The sequence below is a fragment of the Echeneis naucrates genome, chromosome 6 (genome assembly GCF_900963305.1).
Source record: "Echeneis naucrates chromosome 6, fEcheNa1.1, whole genome shotgun sequence".
Taxonomy (NCBI): Eukaryota; Metazoa; Chordata; class Actinopteri; order Carangiformes; family Echeneidae; genus Echeneis; species Echeneis naucrates.
The window spans coordinates 13,695,638-13,713,612 of NC_042516.1; the positions used below are offsets into that span (position 1 = coordinate 13,695,638).

The window sequence follows — 17,975 nt, forward strand, 5'->3', positions numbered from 1 at the left end:
GACATGTTCCTGAGCCAACACTGCTCTAAATCTCCTAAACGGATGAATCATTCATTCCATTTGCGGAGAGGTGTGTGCTTGAAGAGGGCGTCATTTTAAGATTCATTTCCCATTAATCTTTACTTCTTCAGTAAAGACGAACAGTATCAGGTTCACGCTGATTCACATCTTACTTCTCTGGCTGTCTGATTGCTCAGTACGACTGAGAAAAGTGCCTGACAACTGATTTTTTTTTCATTTTATTTCAACTGGAATCATCAGTAATCTGCAGTGAAGAGCTGTTATGTGAACGTCCCCTACCTCCTACACAGGAGACGCTTTGAGAAAACAAATGCAGATGTCAATATGGAATATTAAAGGCCTGTATGCAAAACACTTTTGTCTAATACGTCCTGATGGCTCTCTGTGGGCCTAATCCTGACCAATGAATAATTCAACAGATCAAGTCGAGCAGTTTGAATAATCCATTCTCCACCAAACATGTCCTCAGACTGCAGCCCCAGTCTATTAACTTCAGACTGCTGCTGAAGTCCCGGCTCCCATACAGACTTATCTGGTGCCTGCCCAGACTCCACTCTTCTGCAGCGATGTCCGTCTCACTGCCGAGAGATAAGGGAGATTAATCTTCCTTACACTGACGGCTGCATCATGCAGCAGCCGCCACAGTTCAACCCTCTTTGTTCTGAAAACTCAATTCTTCAAGAAGCAACCTGGACTATAAAATCTCCTCTGCTCACAATTCTTAAAACAACAAGTTTAAATGAGGAGGAAACAATGTTGGCTCAAGGCTGACTTACTTATGCGCACCGCATCACACTTCAGATCAACACATTGTGTTTGTTCAGTTGTCATGGAATCACAGCTGTTCAGACTTTACATTATTTAGGACACAAGATGAAGCTCTCTGGTTCATGCTTGCACTTGGAAATAGCAATTAAAAGAAACACTTAACGTACACTAATTTTTTTTTTCAAGCTTTCAATTGCATAACATAAAATGAAGCAAATGAGCAGATCTTAAAGGTTCTATGTGGCAACAATAGTTGGCAGCAGATCAATGAAGCTTCTTTTTTTTTTTTTTTTTTTTAAATCGGATATGCTCTCAAAATAGTGCTGTGAACTGCTGCTGACTGATACACCAACACAGGCTGTGGGGAAAAAAGGAGGCCAATGCAAGGCTGGTCCAAAGTCATAAAAAAAAAAAAAAAGTTTTTCAGATGATGTATAATGAAGAAGAGCTATTTGTTGACACCCTTTTTTTTGCAAGTAAATGCCAGTTTTCAAATTTCTCAACTCTCCTTTGTTTATAGTGTTTATGAAAACATTTAACACAGGCAGACCCACAAAACTAAAAATGAAATACTTTCTTTTTTTTTTTTACTCTCAGTGTGACATTAGCCACAGAAATGTATTATTGGTTGGGCTGTTGATTTGTTAAGTTAAAATCAAGGTTAGCTCACAGTTCTGTGAAATAACGAACCTACCATCCTCAGTGACCTTTGTACATTGTTACTCTGTGACTGAGGGGTAAGTGCGTTTTATTAACATGGATAGAAACAGAGGCAGAAATCAACACTGTGTTTGTATAGTTCTGTAAACGTTTTCACCTTTATTTTCTACATTTGGATCAGCTCAGTGTGGAAGCCTGGACATGTCAGTCAAATGCAAACCCCTGACCCCCCCAAATATCAGAGCAATTGATACACCCCATCTGTCTCGCAATCAAAACACTTGTACATCTTCACCAGTCATTCGCTCAGAAATGGAAAAAAGAAAAAAAAAAAAAAAAAAGTCAACATCCTCCTCTCGCCACTGTGGTCACAACAAGAATGAGCCAATGATGTGTCCTATGTGTAAACCCTCCCTCCACTGGAGGAAGCTAAAACTGTTCAAACTTTTAGGAAAATACCTCTCCTGCCCTGACTTGCAGCCGCAGGAATGATACAAAAAATGTGTAACAAAAGCGTGATGGCTAAAAGGAGTCAACAGTTCGGCCTGCTGAGCTCACTGAGATACAGTGAAATATTCCAGGCGGGTGTGTGAAGTGAAATATGTAATTAAAGATTAAGATATGTCATCTGCTGTTGCTGTGCTCTTTGTAATCCACAGTTCAGTCCTTTTCTCAACACTCTGCTCTCTACAGTAATTTTCCTTTCCATGATTAACTCTCCAAAACACACCTCGGCTGAGTCGCTTTGATAATCTAACAACCACTTTCCAGATACTGTTTCCTACTGCAGTTATGTCCTCAGGAGACAGTGGAGGCTTTAAAAGCAAATAAAAGCTGCAGTTCCTTTTTCTGAACAATGGAAGCAGGAGTACGCTGATCTGCTGTCAGTTTATGCTACAGGGTCTTGGTTGTCCAACAGCGAGGATTCTGGGAGCTGTTTGTTCAAGGACACAGGAACTGATGGACCGACTTTAGTACTGAAGACACTCACTCTCACCTGCAACAACACATCCATCTACACACTCCACTGGAGGAAAGAAGCCCTTGGAGTGTATTTTTAAGAGGTCAGTGAGAAGAAGATATGCCAAAATGGATTTAAGTATCAGGCTAATGCAGCCTTTTCCTATATGTATACAGGATGTGTGTGTGTGTGTGTGTGTGTGTGTGTGTGTGTGTGCGCGTGTGTGACTATGCAGTGCCTTACAGGAGAACTCCCTTTAACACTACATTAGGCAGTGAAATCAGTTATCAGTGACAGTCCTCTGTGTGTGTGTGTTAGCTCTATGTTAAACACCTTTAAAGACGACAGAGACAGACAGAGACTAGGGTTACTGCTCTGTGACACTCTCACAGGACTGTAGAAACAGACAAAGCCATGTAAAAACTGGACATAGAAATCTTAAGATATCACAAATGTCATTGTTGTCTTGCACTAAATCTCTGCTGACGGCAGTCGTGGGTTCCTCATGTTTTTGTTTTTTTTTAATCTGCAGTTCCTCAGGAAAATCCCCCAGCGAGAAAGCTTCAGTCTGCAGGAGGAAATGCTGAGACATAACACCAGAGGGAGACATACTGCTACAAGACTGTAGGAGGGGCTTTGACACATGCATTCATGACATTCCCTTTCACTCTCTCTCACACACACACACACACACACACACACACACGCGCGTGCGCGCGCATGCACCCTTCTTCATAGACTTCACCAGAGTTCATTTTCAAAATCCATTACAAAGTTAAATAAAAAAAAAACAAAACAAAACAAACGATGTCAACAAGGAATTCAGCCCAATTCTCAAAGCATACATTCATCTCAGAATACATACACACACAAACACAATCATACACACAGAAACAAGTGCACACACTCTCTTCCAAGAGGCAGTCAGTAAACCTTAAGTGATGAGTTAAGGGGTGGACTACATTGTCCAATGAAGCTGAGTGCAGAAACTCAACTTCACCAGCCAGTCTCATTTTCACGCACAAGAACGAGTCACTTGGCGCATTTAAAATCTCTTAAAAAAACAAACAAACAACAACAACAAAAAAAAAAAAAAAGTATAAACATAAAACATAAAACACCAGCCACCATCCTGTTAATGGAGTCTTTCCTCTCTTCCCACTTAGTGGAGGGTCAAACATGCTCCTCCCTCTGTTCTCTGGCAGAGGTAGTACCGTCCAATCCTTCCTACTCTCTTCCCGAGTCTCTTGATGGGAAGTCTGTCCTTTCCTGGTGCGCAATCCATTTCCCTCATTACTTACTCTGGATGTGTGTGAGTGTGTGTTTTGTTGGTGTGTGCAGTGTGTGGTCAGATGCCCTCTGGTAGTGTGACATTGCGGAGCAGCCACTGTTGAGATCGTGTGTGTGTGCAGTCCCTGACACTGGGCACCTGGCTGTCCTCCTCACTAGCCTTGTCCAGACACTGGTTACTGTTGACGTGGATCAGAGTCAGCTTCTGCACAGCATAGAAACACAAAGTGGGAGTGCGTGAGAGAGGATAAAAATCTAATTTATGACTGGTTCATCTGAATTTCCATGATATATTCCATGAAATATTAGTGAAATGGCCATCAGTACATTAGACTTTAATTTTGACATGCTGTGGTGAGGCTGAGTAATGTGTCAGTTTGAATACATCATCCTAAAACTGAAAACAATAAATATCCCACTGACTGAAATGACAGCTTGCGGCACGGCGGCATAGTGGTTAGCACTGTTGCCTCGCAACAAGAACAGCGGGTTCAGTTCCCCGGCTGGGGCCTTTCTTTGCATGTTCCCCCTGTGCATTCATGGGTTTCCTCCCACCATCCCAAGAAATGTATGTTTGGGTTAACTGATGACTCTAAACTGTCTGTAGGTCTGAGTGTGAGTGGTTGTTGGTCTCTGTCTGTCTCTGTGTGTTGGCCCTGTGATGGACTGGCGACCTGTCCAGGGTGACCCCACCCTCAGCCAGTGTGAGCTGGGATTGGCTCGAGCACCCCCAATGACCCAGGAAATGAATAAACGTAGAAGATGAATGAATGAAATGACAGCTGAAATATGTGTCTTTTTAATTGTGCACTGGAAATACACAAGGCTAACTAATTTCTGAGAATTCATCAGTTTTCTTATAACTTAATGAAGGAACAGATTTAAATTGTAGAAAAAAAACATAATAATCATACAAATATCTAAGTCAAAATACAACATGAAATTAATGCTGGAAGTGCAAAAGTCATTTTGCAGTTTTTTTTATCTTTATTGTTTATTATTTCCTCCCATAAAGCCTGTGCATTTTCATAATTACTCCTACTCACCACAGGGTCGTACTCCCACAGCTGGTTGCCTTTGAGGTGATGGCACTTGAGCATCATAACAGGTCCGTTTAGCTTGGACACATCTAGACACAAGTCGTCTGTCCTGATCTCCTTATTGGCCGTGTAGGAGAAAACCTGCCAGGTGGCAAACAGATCCCAGCTTTTTAAGCATCATTTTCAAACTTGTTCTTCCACCTACAGAATTTTATTAATACCTCTCTCATGATTACTTCCAATAGTTACTGCAGCTAACTGTTCACATTTATTATTCATTTGTGGCTCTGTCATGCTCTTCTGTTACCTGATTGCCTCCCATGCCATGGCAGTTGAAAATGCCGACCTTCTCATTCTCTTTGCGGGCCATGTTGTCCAGGCACTGGTTGGTTTCCACGTTACGTATCTGAGTTGAAAACATCCAAAAAATACAATCAGCAACACTGAATGTAAAACTGCACCCTTTAAGTCAGGCTGATGCAATAGCAGCCGTTTTGTTTCCTCTCTAAAATCAAAGCAAAGACAGTGAATGGGACATGCATTTGTGTCTGTCTGTCTTCAAGTGAATAACGGTGTGTGTGTGTGCTGTACCTCTCCCAGGGAGTAGTAGTGCCTGGGTATCTGAGAGTCAGGGTAGACATTCTCCAAGTACCAGCTGAAGGGTTTACATTGAAGCTTTTCTCTCAGAGTAGTGCGAGACATGATGTCACCGTAGTCCACTTTGGTCACACCTGAACACGCCAACACACACCAGCATGCACACATTAAAATAAAGGTCAGCAGCTGCAGTACCAAACTACATTCACATAATCTTAAATTTTCCACATAAGTGTCATTTAAATGGTATTATTTGGTAAACTAGAACAAGGTCACACCCAGACAGTATCACCGAATTGTAAAGGGCCACCTTGGCAAAAATGTGTCGCGTATCAAATTATCTTTAGATCAGGTGGAGCTTTGCAGAAGCAGAAGAGATGATTTGATGACGGTTATAATAGATTCCAGTAAAGACCATAAAGTCTTAATATTTCAAACAAGCTAAGTAACCTATGAAAGAGAGAGCAGGAAACAGGCACTTCCAGATCTCTGATGGCAGTCGCAAACTTTTGGCCACATTTTACATTTTTATGCTGTTGTTCTTATCCATAGTTCTTTTGCCATTTTGGAAAGAGAGACCCACACTATCTTTGTCTGATGGAAAGAAACTGATTAAAAACCATTAAAAACCATTCATGATAGTTAAAACAAACAAACAAACAAAATGACAGCTTTACTTATATAGCATAATTGATAAAAAAAAAAAGTAAAAAAGAAGTAATAAAATGTGATTCTCCAACCCCCCACACATTAAAAATTCATAAATATGGATGTAAAAAGTAAAACAATCGAGTATTTTATTATTGTGCCTTTACTTTGAATTGATGATAAAATAATAACCCTGCAAAACTGAAAAGCCACTGCAAACAGGAGACATGTTACAATTACAGCAGGTATCTGCTTTCTTTGCTTTGAGGCAGAAAAGTCAACATGTTTACATCTGCAGGAGTTTGTGAAGGAATTAACAGCTTCCACATCTGCCAATATTGGTATTATTAAGGGAGTTTTGATGTATCTTTAGTTGTCTACCTTCTGCCAGCCTGAAAGTGAGTGCGCAGACATGCATGTGTGAGTAAATGGGCACTTCATACTGTGAAATTACTGCCCCCCACCGCACCCCAAATGCAGCACTGCTGGGTTCCAACTGCAATATCACAATGTCACTGTCACCAGGTTAATGGATAGATCCCAGCTGCCACAGAGATCACCCTCCACACAAGCACATACACCAAAACAAATACTCAGGCACAAGTACCACAAGTCCAACTCACCAGGAGAGATGATATAGAAGAAGTTTTTAAATTCATCCATCCACACTTCTGCCAAGCGTCGGTTGTTTTTGTTAATGATCTGTCCCGTTCCTCCAGGGAAGGTGTAGGGGGTCGCCTTTCTGAACACGTGACCCACATGAGAGCATGTGACAATTTCTAGTGTTCCACCACATTGCCAGATCTGCAAAGACCAAAACACACAAGTATAGTATCTAGAATATGCACCATGCAAGGTCTTAAGACTAAATGAGCAAACGCTGCTGTGAGAGTTCAGTCACAATGATGCCTGAAGTATAAATAGTCAAATTCAATTCACAGCAAAATGTGCTTATACATGTTTCTCTGAGCCTGAGCAAGCACTCCTGAATGGCTGCCAGTGAATGGTAAAACACAGCCGTGCCAATCAGCCGTGGGTGTTTTCACTCACTCTGAAAGAGATTTCCAGGTTCTCTCCACCCCAGATGTCCATGCCTGCATCATAAGTGCCGATCTCCTGAAAATAATCTCTGTCTATGGAGAACAAACCACCTGCCATGGTGGGAGTCCTAGAGAAAGACAGAAAAACAGGGTGGATTAAGAGTGAGGTAAGTCAGTGCCACTTCATCCACCTAAGGGCTGCTTGCTAAAGGTCACCCAATAGCTACAGATCCTATCATTTTGTCTGTTTTCTGTTTTTCTGCTCACTTGTATTGTTTTAATGGCCAGTTCAGTGTGTGACTAACCTCCGATTTCACACCCTCACTGAATGGCTTCATATATTGTGTAACAGGCTTCTTTTCCTTCCTCTTTATTATTACTGCCTTTCATTTAATATCTAAGTTCCATTATGAACACACATACCTAAAAATAATAAAGAGACATTGAATATACCCTTGTTAAAAGAACAGTGCAGATAAAGTAGTGTATGCTTGTGTTTTCACTGTATCAAAGCTCTGTAATTCAGCTCAGACTCAAACACATTACAGAAAAGTAAATGGAATCTTCTAATTTACTGTGAATCATTGACATGTGCAGTTCAGTAAAAAGTATATTTCTGAGTCAAAGCCATTCGTATAAACAGTGAGTGTTTACTGCTTAAAAACACAGTTAATTACCTAAACACACTCCATGACATTGAAATAAACACTAACAATGCTTCAATAAATAAAAAGAGAAAAAACAAACAAATAAACTGAGAGGGCGTTTTCTATGATAGAAGACTGTGTTTTGTCAGTTGGTCCTATTATATGTTCTCTCCCCATTTTGCAGAGGATTTACAGCATATAATTGACACAAGGTCATTGAATATGTGCAGAGGATTTTTCATGTCTTCCTTAAACCTTGGACACTTGGTGTGTTTTTCTGTCCAATAGCCATGAAGAGAATCTTTCCAAGTGACCTCAGGCTTTTCCTGAGGACAGTAAATTACAAGGTAGAGGAGCCTGTAACAACCATTTTAGCTGCTGAGGTTTGCTCCTGTAGGGCCCTCATTCTGAGGCCTGACAGTGCGTGACAGTATCAGGCCCACCTCTTGCTACGCACTGGCTACTGAAGAGCAAACCCTACAGCCATTTAACGACAAATGCTAATTTGAAAATGTTCCATTGAAAACAAATATATAAACTTGCTTCTGAAATTACTGTTGCTGCTGTGCTGTGAAGTCTTCCCATTTATGTGCAACTGCCATCTAACAAGAAAGCGTTTGTATAAATTTTGTCATTAGTGTAAATCACTTCCTAATTTCCTGCCACACGACCACAACCCACTTCTTCTTCTTTTACAGGCCAACTGCAGGACACCTTAAGGAAAGTCTGTCATTTGGGGGGAAAAAAAAATCTGCAACCAAAGGCAAAAAATGTTACATAAGATGTATTATGTGTGTGACCTTGGATAATGTGTCAGCATACTTTGAAACAAGAGCCGGAAGAAGAGTTGATAGACAGGGAGGAATGATCTTGATTTTACTTCCAAGGCCTGGGCCATGAGAAACGTTACAGGGAAGAGATTGCATAAACATCTTGATTGATTTTAACAACAGAGGAAAGTTCACAGTATTCTTTTAGTATTCCTGCCCTGCAAATTCAGTGCTAAAGTATTATTATGCTGCATATATCAATTATGAATGCCGATCAGTGCTGCTAAAGTGTATTTAACGCAGATGCAGTCTGCTTATAATACTGACATGACTCAGACCTGGCCTTTTGTAGGGACCAAGTTCAACTGCACAACTGCAGCCCTTCAGCTGTTAGAGTTTGAATAACTTGCTAGGGAGTACTTTAACAAGTCAAACCCTGATGATTAAGCTACCACTTCTTCCTGCTGCATCACTCACCTGACAGGCAGTGTGCGGTCTCCTTTGCGGCGGTCCATCTCTCTCTGGGGTACAGGGTACCAGCGGAAGTTCAGCTTCCAATTGAAGCCTCCGTAAGTCATGTCGGATCCGGCCATGTACTCAAACGTGTCATCGCTTATCACGTCAATGATTGGACATACCACTGTTTTCCTAAAGCAAAGAAAAATTTAAATGTTACAGTACAGGCCTGAAGAGACACACACACACACACACACACATACAGTACCTCCGCCTGCTGTGCATAACTTTGGGTGGTAATTAATCATAACTAAGTGCTCATCTGCAAGGTGTGGCACTTAAACAGTGCATGTTCAGACTTTTCCTCTGCCATCACTCATTTCGCCTTCTTAACCTTATGTATTTTCTGTGTATTTGTGGGACAGATAAGGTGTCTACCTCCTCGTGTAAAGCAGTAAACAGAGAAGGAGTAATTAAGCATCAAATAAACACAGAGACAAGCACCTTGCAGCATCAACAATAGTTCATTGATATTTTTTATTTTTGCCAATGGTTTGTGCGTCCTTTGTATGTGTGTGTGTCTGTGTCTCACTTGTCTTGCTTGATGCGAGCGAGTAGAGGCTCCAGCCAGCCCGTAGTGCATTCACAATGAGCATCCAGAAAGGTTATCACCTAGAAACATGGAGAGAAAACATAAGACAAACCCAACAGTGGACACACTATGTGCAGGACGGCTCATTGGGTGTTGGGTGTCACATATGGCCATACATACACAGAGAAGGAGACACACACACAAGCACACAAACACACACCTGGCCAGTGGAAATGGATGCTCCTTTGAGACGAGCACGGATAAGTCCTGAACGCTGCTCCATCCTCACAACTCTGACTGGGACCTCAAGCTTTCTGACATATTGTTCCAATGGCCGCTTTAGGAAATCTGAAAAATAAAACAAACACATCTAGATTAAAAGAATACAATGCATGGACCCAGACCCACACTTAAGATGGACAAAAACACACAGCACACACAGAGCTTACAACCTGTTTCTGAAACATTTCATTTTGCACCAGCAGAGATCAAAGGTAAGTGTGTGCTTGTACTCTTGCGTGCAGGTATCTTAGCATGCTTGCCAACATCCCCTCTACCTGCAGAAAGCTCTTCTTGCTCCACTCACAAACACGTACAGACACACGCCAATGCACGCACATCAAACCTGAGATGCCATGGGGTATAATGGTGCTGTGTGGTGGCGGCTGGGGTGGATTGAGGGTAATAACAGAGTGTAATCCCTGCGGCTGGCAAATTAAAGACCTAATCTCCCCCAAACAGGGATTAACAGCATTGCACAGAGTAGAGTGCACACAGCACATATATGCTGACTGACTGTTAATCGCACACGCACAGCACTTACAAATACACACACACACACTCCCAGCAAAATCATATAGCCACTCTCTGAACAAAAGTAGGCTAAGCCTAAAACAAGAGGCACTGGAGGAATTAATTGAGTGTGTGTGTATACCTCTCTCACTGGCATCATCCACCAGGACAATTTCCTCTAGCAGTGTGTGTGGAGAACGGTCGATGACGGAGTGGACAGTTCGAAGCAGCGTGCTCCACGCCTCATTGTGAAACACAATCACCACGCTGGTGCGAGGAAGATTATCAGGGTATAACTTGTTCTTGCACCTGCGGAGTAAATACACAACAATCACAATCCAGCCTTCACTGATGAAATCTGTTTTCCCTGCAACATGACACAAAGACACTTGATGCAACTATACAATTGATTAATCAAAACAAGAGAACATCACAATGTACAACAAGAGACTGGTTAGAAATCGAGGCCACATTGGCAATAAGTACAGCTTGGCTTTGAACACAGACGAAACAGAGCTGACAGAGACAGAGGGAGAACAGAGAAAAACACTCTAGTAGAGACATCACAATCAAGCTTCTGTCTGATTGTAAGAGACCACTACAGACAGAGCTGCAGCTAAAGTGGGTCTACACAAGAGACTGCTGAACAGAAGGGAAGCTGCTGGGACTTTAATATCATCTAAACTTCATTAATCAGTCATAGAACTGCTTTGTTAATTAACTCATCAGTTATGGCCTTGTGAGAAAAAATATTTTTATTGACCTGAAGCAAAGAAAACTGAGGTTGAAGAATGGGTAAGCAACTGAGCACATATCCCCAAATTTAGACACACAACAAAAATAGTCAATAAGGACGATGACAGTTGAATAGTGACACTAATTAGAGTGTGAGTCATTATCAAAGCAGTGTAGAGCACACACATCAAATTCGGTTACTGACAGACAGAGAAAGATATACAAATTTAACAGAGAAGAGCAGGCATGACTGAACAGACTTGAGAGTGAAATAGACTGGGTCAGACATATTTTATATTTGTCCATACTAGTTAGTTTGAGAACAAAGTTCGAATAGTTTAAAGTATCTGTGGACTCCTTGAAATAGGTGGCTACTGATAAAAGTTTTATTATATTATATAATTTATAGAATTTTATGTATTTTTATTTTCTTATTTATTTATAATGTATATAATTTTATTGTCATCACCTTGTTTGACATGCATAGTCTTTGACTTGCATATCCTACGTTTACATTACACTAGATCAGCATTTTATGATTTATGATTTCATTTAATACATTTGGGATTCTGTAACAGAAAACTGTACTTCCCAACTTGCAGTTTGTAAACACTTTTATAGATTGGCTAACACATTCAATTTGAGGTTACATAAAATCCTTTTTTTTTTGGGGGGGGGGGGTCTCTACTTCATCAATCACTCTTTTATGAGTGCACCAACACATAACACACCGCAATATTCATGTATAAAAGACATTGCTAACCACAAATGGCTACCTTTTCTCTGGGCATACGTGTTCTTCATAATCTCACCAATGAAGATAAGTAACACATTTTCAGGGAAATAGCCTTGAAAGCATGCTCTAATCATTGAGAATGCCAGAGATATTACCAGATGGATTGATTTGCACACCAGATGGACCAAAATATCAGCACATCCAATTCTAAGTCATTGTTTAATGGTATTCCCCCAAAAATAATTGATTTGACTGGAAAACACATGTTTGAAAGACATGAGACAGAGGCCTACATCTATAGTTCAACATTGCAACCTACTATGACAGCTGCATGCAAGTTTCACCACCTCAGTCTGAGAAACCGTTATCTCTTGTTGATAACATGGAAACCAGTCTCTGAGTTCCTTCGGCTGCCAAATACAACACTCATATTAACTAAGTGGAATGTGATCTTTCTTTCTCAATCCTCATAACTCCCTTCCTATGATCTTCCAGAGCCCTGGAGGACTTCCCCTCTCCATGCTGCTGATTTTGACAGAAGGAATATAACAGTGATAGAGCAGAAGAGGTCAAGCATATACTTCATCCTGCAGCTGCCTCCTGAGCATGGCAAATAACACACACATTGATTCACAGGGTGTGGGGTGTGTGCTAATATCCTCTGCAAGGAATGGAGGTTTATGAGCACATAAGATGATTCACTATAAAAGCAGAGACACCCTTGAATTATTTTATATGTCAGGTCATTATTTCTTTTTGTTTCACATGCACAAAAAAACCCAAAACAACCAAACAACCAAACAAACAAAAAAACAAAAAACAAAAACCCAACAACAATCAAGACTCTTCACTCTCTGCACATTATCCTTGCTTTGCAGCTGATGGAAAACAAGACCTCTGTGTTTCCACCAAACCAACATGTGTTCCCACACAAACACACACACACACACAGAATGTCACATGATTTGAATTTTAAAAACTGAGGGCTTGTTGTGAGTCTTGTGTATCCAAACAGTCAGTGTCATGGATCAAAATTTGGCAACACCCAAAACAGGGTAATGAGTGAAAAGCTGTTGCTTGAGCCAGGATTGTAGCAATAGCTGGGATGGGCACAGACTGGTTTCAATTAAAGAGCATCACTCTTGCAACATTATAAACACATCAAGCACAGACATATACGTAGCATGTTCCCATAACGTTGAAGTTGGGATCTAAAAAAAGGAGAAAACGTCAAGTTTTCTCAAAGGTGTGGTCATGAAAAGTCTTTCTATATACTGCAGATCCACCCAACCACACGTACACACTCAGGCACACAACCACATATACAACACAGCGGTTTACACTGCAAGGCTGCTGTACTTTTGACAGTAATGAAAACTAACCATTAGTGAGTTTCCACTTGCAAGTTTCAACTCGTGTCAAGTGCTTTACTATGATGAAATAATTAATTTACTTTCCATAAAAAACTGCCATGTACATGCACAGAGAAATAAACACAAACCTATGCTTGCCAACACACACAGACACACATTTCCTTCTACGATATTGACTCTTTCTTATCTCCTAATTGGAAAAGCAGATAGACGGAGAGAAGGCTGAGTGAAAACACACCTAGTAATGAACTCTCGCTCAAAGACTGAAACCCATTTCACGGATCAATGTCTTCTTTCTTTCCTACCTTTCTACTGTGCATGTGCCCCCACCTGTCAGTCTTGTGCCTGTCTGTCAGTTACTCAGTCTGTCCTTCTGAAAGCCTTTGTTACTGATTTATGTCTTTTCCTCCACTCAGGTAAAGAAAAGGAGCAATGCAAGATTGAAGGCTGAGCTGGTTTCCAACTGCTTGAACTAACCTTGACATGCCTTCCATGCTGCTGGGCAGATGCATGTCTGCTGTCCCAACTGGCTCTGAACAACCTGCAGCCATGGGCACTGACAGACACTAAAAGCAATAATCCTCATTATAGATAAGAACCACCTCTGATATAAACTAGTATTACTCAAAAATAAACAATTTTTAATTATTAACATTTTGATAGTTTTTTTGTTTGTTTCTTTTTATTATGCACTAGCAAAACTGAAGGGCAATTATCTTAAGGCATGGGATATCAGATGTGTTAACCTAAAGGTCTTATGAAATGGTGTTATTACTTCCTTAATGTTATTAATTTCATGTTGAGACTGGAAATGTGGAATGAATCTTTAGGTTCACCCAATGAACTGGTAAAAAATGTAAGACAGTTCAATTTGAGAAAACAAGTAGCATTTGTTGAAAAATCTGCCATAATTTTATTGCTTGGGCCCCATTGATGCACTACATGTAAATGTATCAGCTAGGTGTGTTCCAATTTCATAGTTTATTTCAGCCTGGGGTACAAAAAGGAGAAGGTAAGTTTCCTCTTCAAGTTGAGACACTCATTGGACCCGGTTATTCAATCTGCCAGCACCAGAAAATTGTCGGCTTCACACAACCAGGCAGAGCTGGCCGAGGAAGGGGAGCAGCACCAAAGAGATGGTGTAAAGCCAACAATTAGGAGAGGAAAGACCTTGTGATGTCTGAAATTGCCAAAATGAATGAGAAAGTTACAAGAGCATAGCGGTGAGCCAGCAACAGCAAGGCAGATGGACCAATGGGGAGACCGTGACCAACAGGACCATAACTTAGGCTGACATGTGACAGTGCTGTCTCGGGGCTGGTTCAGATGGCGGCATGATAAGTTTCTGTGCAAGCTAGCGGAGATCCTGGAGCCCCACAGACTGGAAGTAAATAAGAACAATACACCCAAAGCCAGGGACCAAAGCGTAGCACTGCACTAAGACAGAACAGCCCCTTTTGTCACTGGGAGGCAGCTAGCAGCCAACCTCGAACCGCCAGCTGGAATTCCCTGCAGAGATCACCATCACAGCCCTGCGCCCAAACATTGTGCTCTGGTCAGCACCAGAGCAGTCATCATGGTAGAACTGACTGTCCCATAGGAAGAACAGATGGAAGCCGCCTATGAGCGAAAGGACAAATATGCGGTGATATCAGCAACCTGCTCCCAAGCTGGGTGGAGAGCATTCACCTTCCCAGTCGAGGTAGGATGCAGAGGCTTCACCGGGACATCTACATAGCCCCAACAGGCCCCAACATGAAGTGAGCTCTCTGTGACCTTGCAGAGGAGGCTGAGCAAGGGAGCTTCTGGTTCTGACTCTGAAGGAAGGACAAAGCTTGCAGAAAAGAAGGATCCTAGGCAGGCTTGAGATGTTCCAGGGATGATGGAGTGAAACATTGATGAAGGGTTGCCCCCCTTCAGCAGTCTGTCGGAGGTGCGACAGGCAGAACCACCACCTGTGCTTATATCACGTAAGTAGGTTTTGAGACTGTGATGTGTTCAATGGAAGAGTAACAAAGTAGTTACACTCAGAAAAGTCACTAGGGAAACTAGGGAGGAGTCCAGACCTATAGCTTGGTTAATTTGATCCAGACTAATGGATCAAAAGGAAATTGTTTGCAGTTATGGTGCGATTTGTGTTCACACCAATTTTTCAAATGAACCATGATGCCATACACATTGTCAGCATAATTGCACTTTTGGAGCTACATGAAACTGTATGGAGCAATTCACTTCAATACTCTTAGATGTTTATTTATGTTCTCTAGTGTCACAAAAAGCACCACCTTATTAAATTTGTCTATGTAACACACTTTGTAAAGTGACTTAATGAACTGCTGGAGTATATAGAGCAAGATGCAAGCAGAATACAGTTTGACTGTGTGGCTACTAAGGGAAAATCCCGAATGAATCAATGTGTGAGCACATTTGCCAAATGACTTACATATGCAGACACTGCAGGTAGCTTATTATAGGAAGATGAGAACTGAATAATTCATTAGAAGCAGATGTATTTAGTTGTATCTTAGCTTTAGAAAACACACTAAAACTAGATTTACAAATCACCATTGAATGGTTCAGTTCATTTGCAGACTTTCAATGTCCCCCAATCTACAAGGAGTGCTGTCCCAATATGCACTGCATTTATCTGAATGTTAGTCCGATTTATCCAATATGAATTCTCTTCACTTTGCAGATTTTATGACTTGAGTTAAATTGCTACCTGATTAAGATAGTTATAAAAATGTAAGTATAATTTTTGTTCTGGCATTCCTCTCTGTACCAAACTGTGTATTCACACATCTGTCTCTTTTCATGTCACTATTCATGAGTAACCTTAACTGTGTCCCACTGTGTGACAGGTCCTGTCACCTTTGGGCAGAACTTAAATAGCTGAATAACAATGACAGGACAGATGATTAGCTACAGTGATGTTGCTTACCCTTCCAGGCGGACGTCAGGCAGTGAACGATTCAGAGCAATCATCTCAGAGGCCATGAGGTTGAACTGGTTGATCTTGAACATCTCCTTCATCTTCTCCTGGTTCTCCTTGGGGATCACGACAGGCTTCCCTCCTTCACCAGGCCCATCCCGCGGCCTGGTAAGGCCATCTACAATGGAGTTGATCAGAGGGGCATGAGAATGTCTGTGTCTTTGTGATCATATTTTTGTGCATGTGTTAAACACTGACCATCTCTCCCAGGCAGCCCTCTCTCCTTCTTGTCGTCACATTTGTTGCACTCACTGAAGTAGAGCAGAATGAACATGTCCAGCATCACCCACACCAGAGAGGTGGCTAAAACCACCTTACAGTAGGCAAACCTCCGCATCCTAAAAATGTAATAAAAGGAAAGAAAGACCGAAATATTAAAGCTCTGCCTGAGGTGAGGAGTGATATGGAGGCTCTGGGCTGCAAACACAGCCAAAGCCTAAAGAAAACACTCTCCATTGCTCCTTCTATCGCCCCTTAATTTTTTGCTCACTCCCTTCAACTTCCACTCAACACTTTCATCTGTCCTTCTACCTGTCTGTCAGAGTCTCTGCTCTTATCTCTCAGCTGTTTGGCAACAACTCTCCAAATAGTCATCTCCACAGTCAGATAGAGCCTGAAAGTGGAAACTGCGCATTGATAATTTTCTAAATAACTCCAGATGAAAAACAGTGAAGGTACCTGTTAGCATCTGGCAACATTTTAAGTGCATTGAACATCTGTCTTTTAAAATGAATGTTTCATGTTACCAAAGCAGTGTTTTAGTTGCTTTGAAGTGTCGAACAAAGATACATGCCAGAAACATCTACTGTATCACAGTTCCCAAATATCCTGCAGTGTATCAACCAAACTGCCACATACGTTTAACATACCAAATCCCTGTTTGCTAACGCCGCAGGTGAGTGCACACACAAACACATGCACATTTACACACAAGAACACACAGAGCAATGAGAGGAGCTGTGATCGTAATTGCTTTTCTCTGGCAGGCAGCATGAGACAGGCACATTAAAATTCCTCTGCTCCCCTTTCTCTTTCTCCAGCACCATCTCTCCTCTCTCCCTGATTCTCTGCTTCAATGATCCCTCAGGTTGCAGCAGAAGGGAGAAAATTAATTTCTGTTATGCCCCCTGGGAAAATAAAAGGTGTGCATGTATAGCTAGTGTCGCGTAGCTTAGCTTAGTTTAGCTGCCACCTAGGATGGAGAACTGGAGAGCAGCATTTCTAAATTCCACCTGGTAGGATTCTGGTAGCATAAAGTGCCATAAACAGGAGCAAACGAGTGAATTTTTTTAGATTTTGTCCCTGCAGACCCAAATAGTTTCGCTGTCCTGACAATACAGTTGTTTGACTTCTTCTAGCAAGTTGAATCTGTGTACATTATCAATTCCGCAGCAGAGCATGAAAGCTTCAAAAGTATATGCTTTTATACAGTAATATGTTTTCACTTGGAATAAGCACTAAAAAAACATATCACAAACATCAAATTAAATTGAGCTCTACCACAAATTATCTTGACAATCATGCTCCCTAAGTTGGTAGGTGAATGCTCAAAGAAAGAGTCATAACAATGACCACTATCAGCAACAAGGCCATGCCAACTGCTGCAAAATGTTGTACTCAAATGATTGAAAATAAAAATGACACCTTATTAGAACCCTTTTCACAATATGTTGAAAATAACGGAAAAAAAAGTCAAGAAAAATATAAGACTTGGGAGCTAGCTTATTTTGTCAAAACATAAATATTTTAAGGTTTGCTCTAATGATACTCATGAAATGGTTTATTGTACTGTAGTTTCACATCAAAATGTTTTGCATTATTTGCAGTGTTGGGCAAGTTACTTCAAAACTGTAATGC

The 17,975-nt window shown here is 41.2% G+C and overlaps 1 protein-coding gene across 1 annotated transcript in view; it reads right to left on the bottom strand.

Moving 5' to 3' along the window:
• Positions 1 to 1,593: 1,593 nt before the first annotated feature.
• galnt1 (UDP-N-acetyl-alpha-D-galactosamine:polypeptide N-acetylgalactosaminyltransferase 1) overlaps positions 1,594 to 17,975 on the bottom strand; it is a 38,251-nt gene continuing 21,869 nt past the window's right edge. The window contains exons 3-14 of the mRNA XM_029503726.1: positions 16,317 to 16,456; positions 16,068 to 16,236; positions 10,425 to 10,591; positions 9,711 to 9,838; positions 9,491 to 9,570; positions 8,920 to 9,090; positions 7,036 to 7,153; positions 6,609 to 6,789; positions 5,332 to 5,471; positions 5,048 to 5,146; positions 4,747 to 4,881; positions 1,594 to 3,905 (exon numbers count right to left, since the gene is read on the bottom strand). Of these exons, the coding sequence (XP_029359586.1) occupies positions 3,759 to 3,905; positions 4,747 to 4,881; positions 5,048 to 5,146; positions 5,332 to 5,471; positions 6,609 to 6,789; positions 7,036 to 7,153; positions 8,920 to 9,090; positions 9,491 to 9,570; positions 9,711 to 9,838; positions 10,425 to 10,591; positions 16,068 to 16,236; positions 16,317 to 16,455 (1,674 nt within the window). The 5' untranslated portion in view covers position 16,456 and the 3' untranslated portion in view covers positions 1,594 to 3,758. The remainder of the gene's footprint in view (positions 3,906 to 4,746; positions 4,882 to 5,047; positions 5,147 to 5,331; positions 5,472 to 6,608; positions 6,790 to 7,035; positions 7,154 to 8,919; positions 9,091 to 9,490; positions 9,571 to 9,710; positions 9,839 to 10,424; positions 10,592 to 16,067; positions 16,237 to 16,316; positions 16,457 to 17,975) is intronic.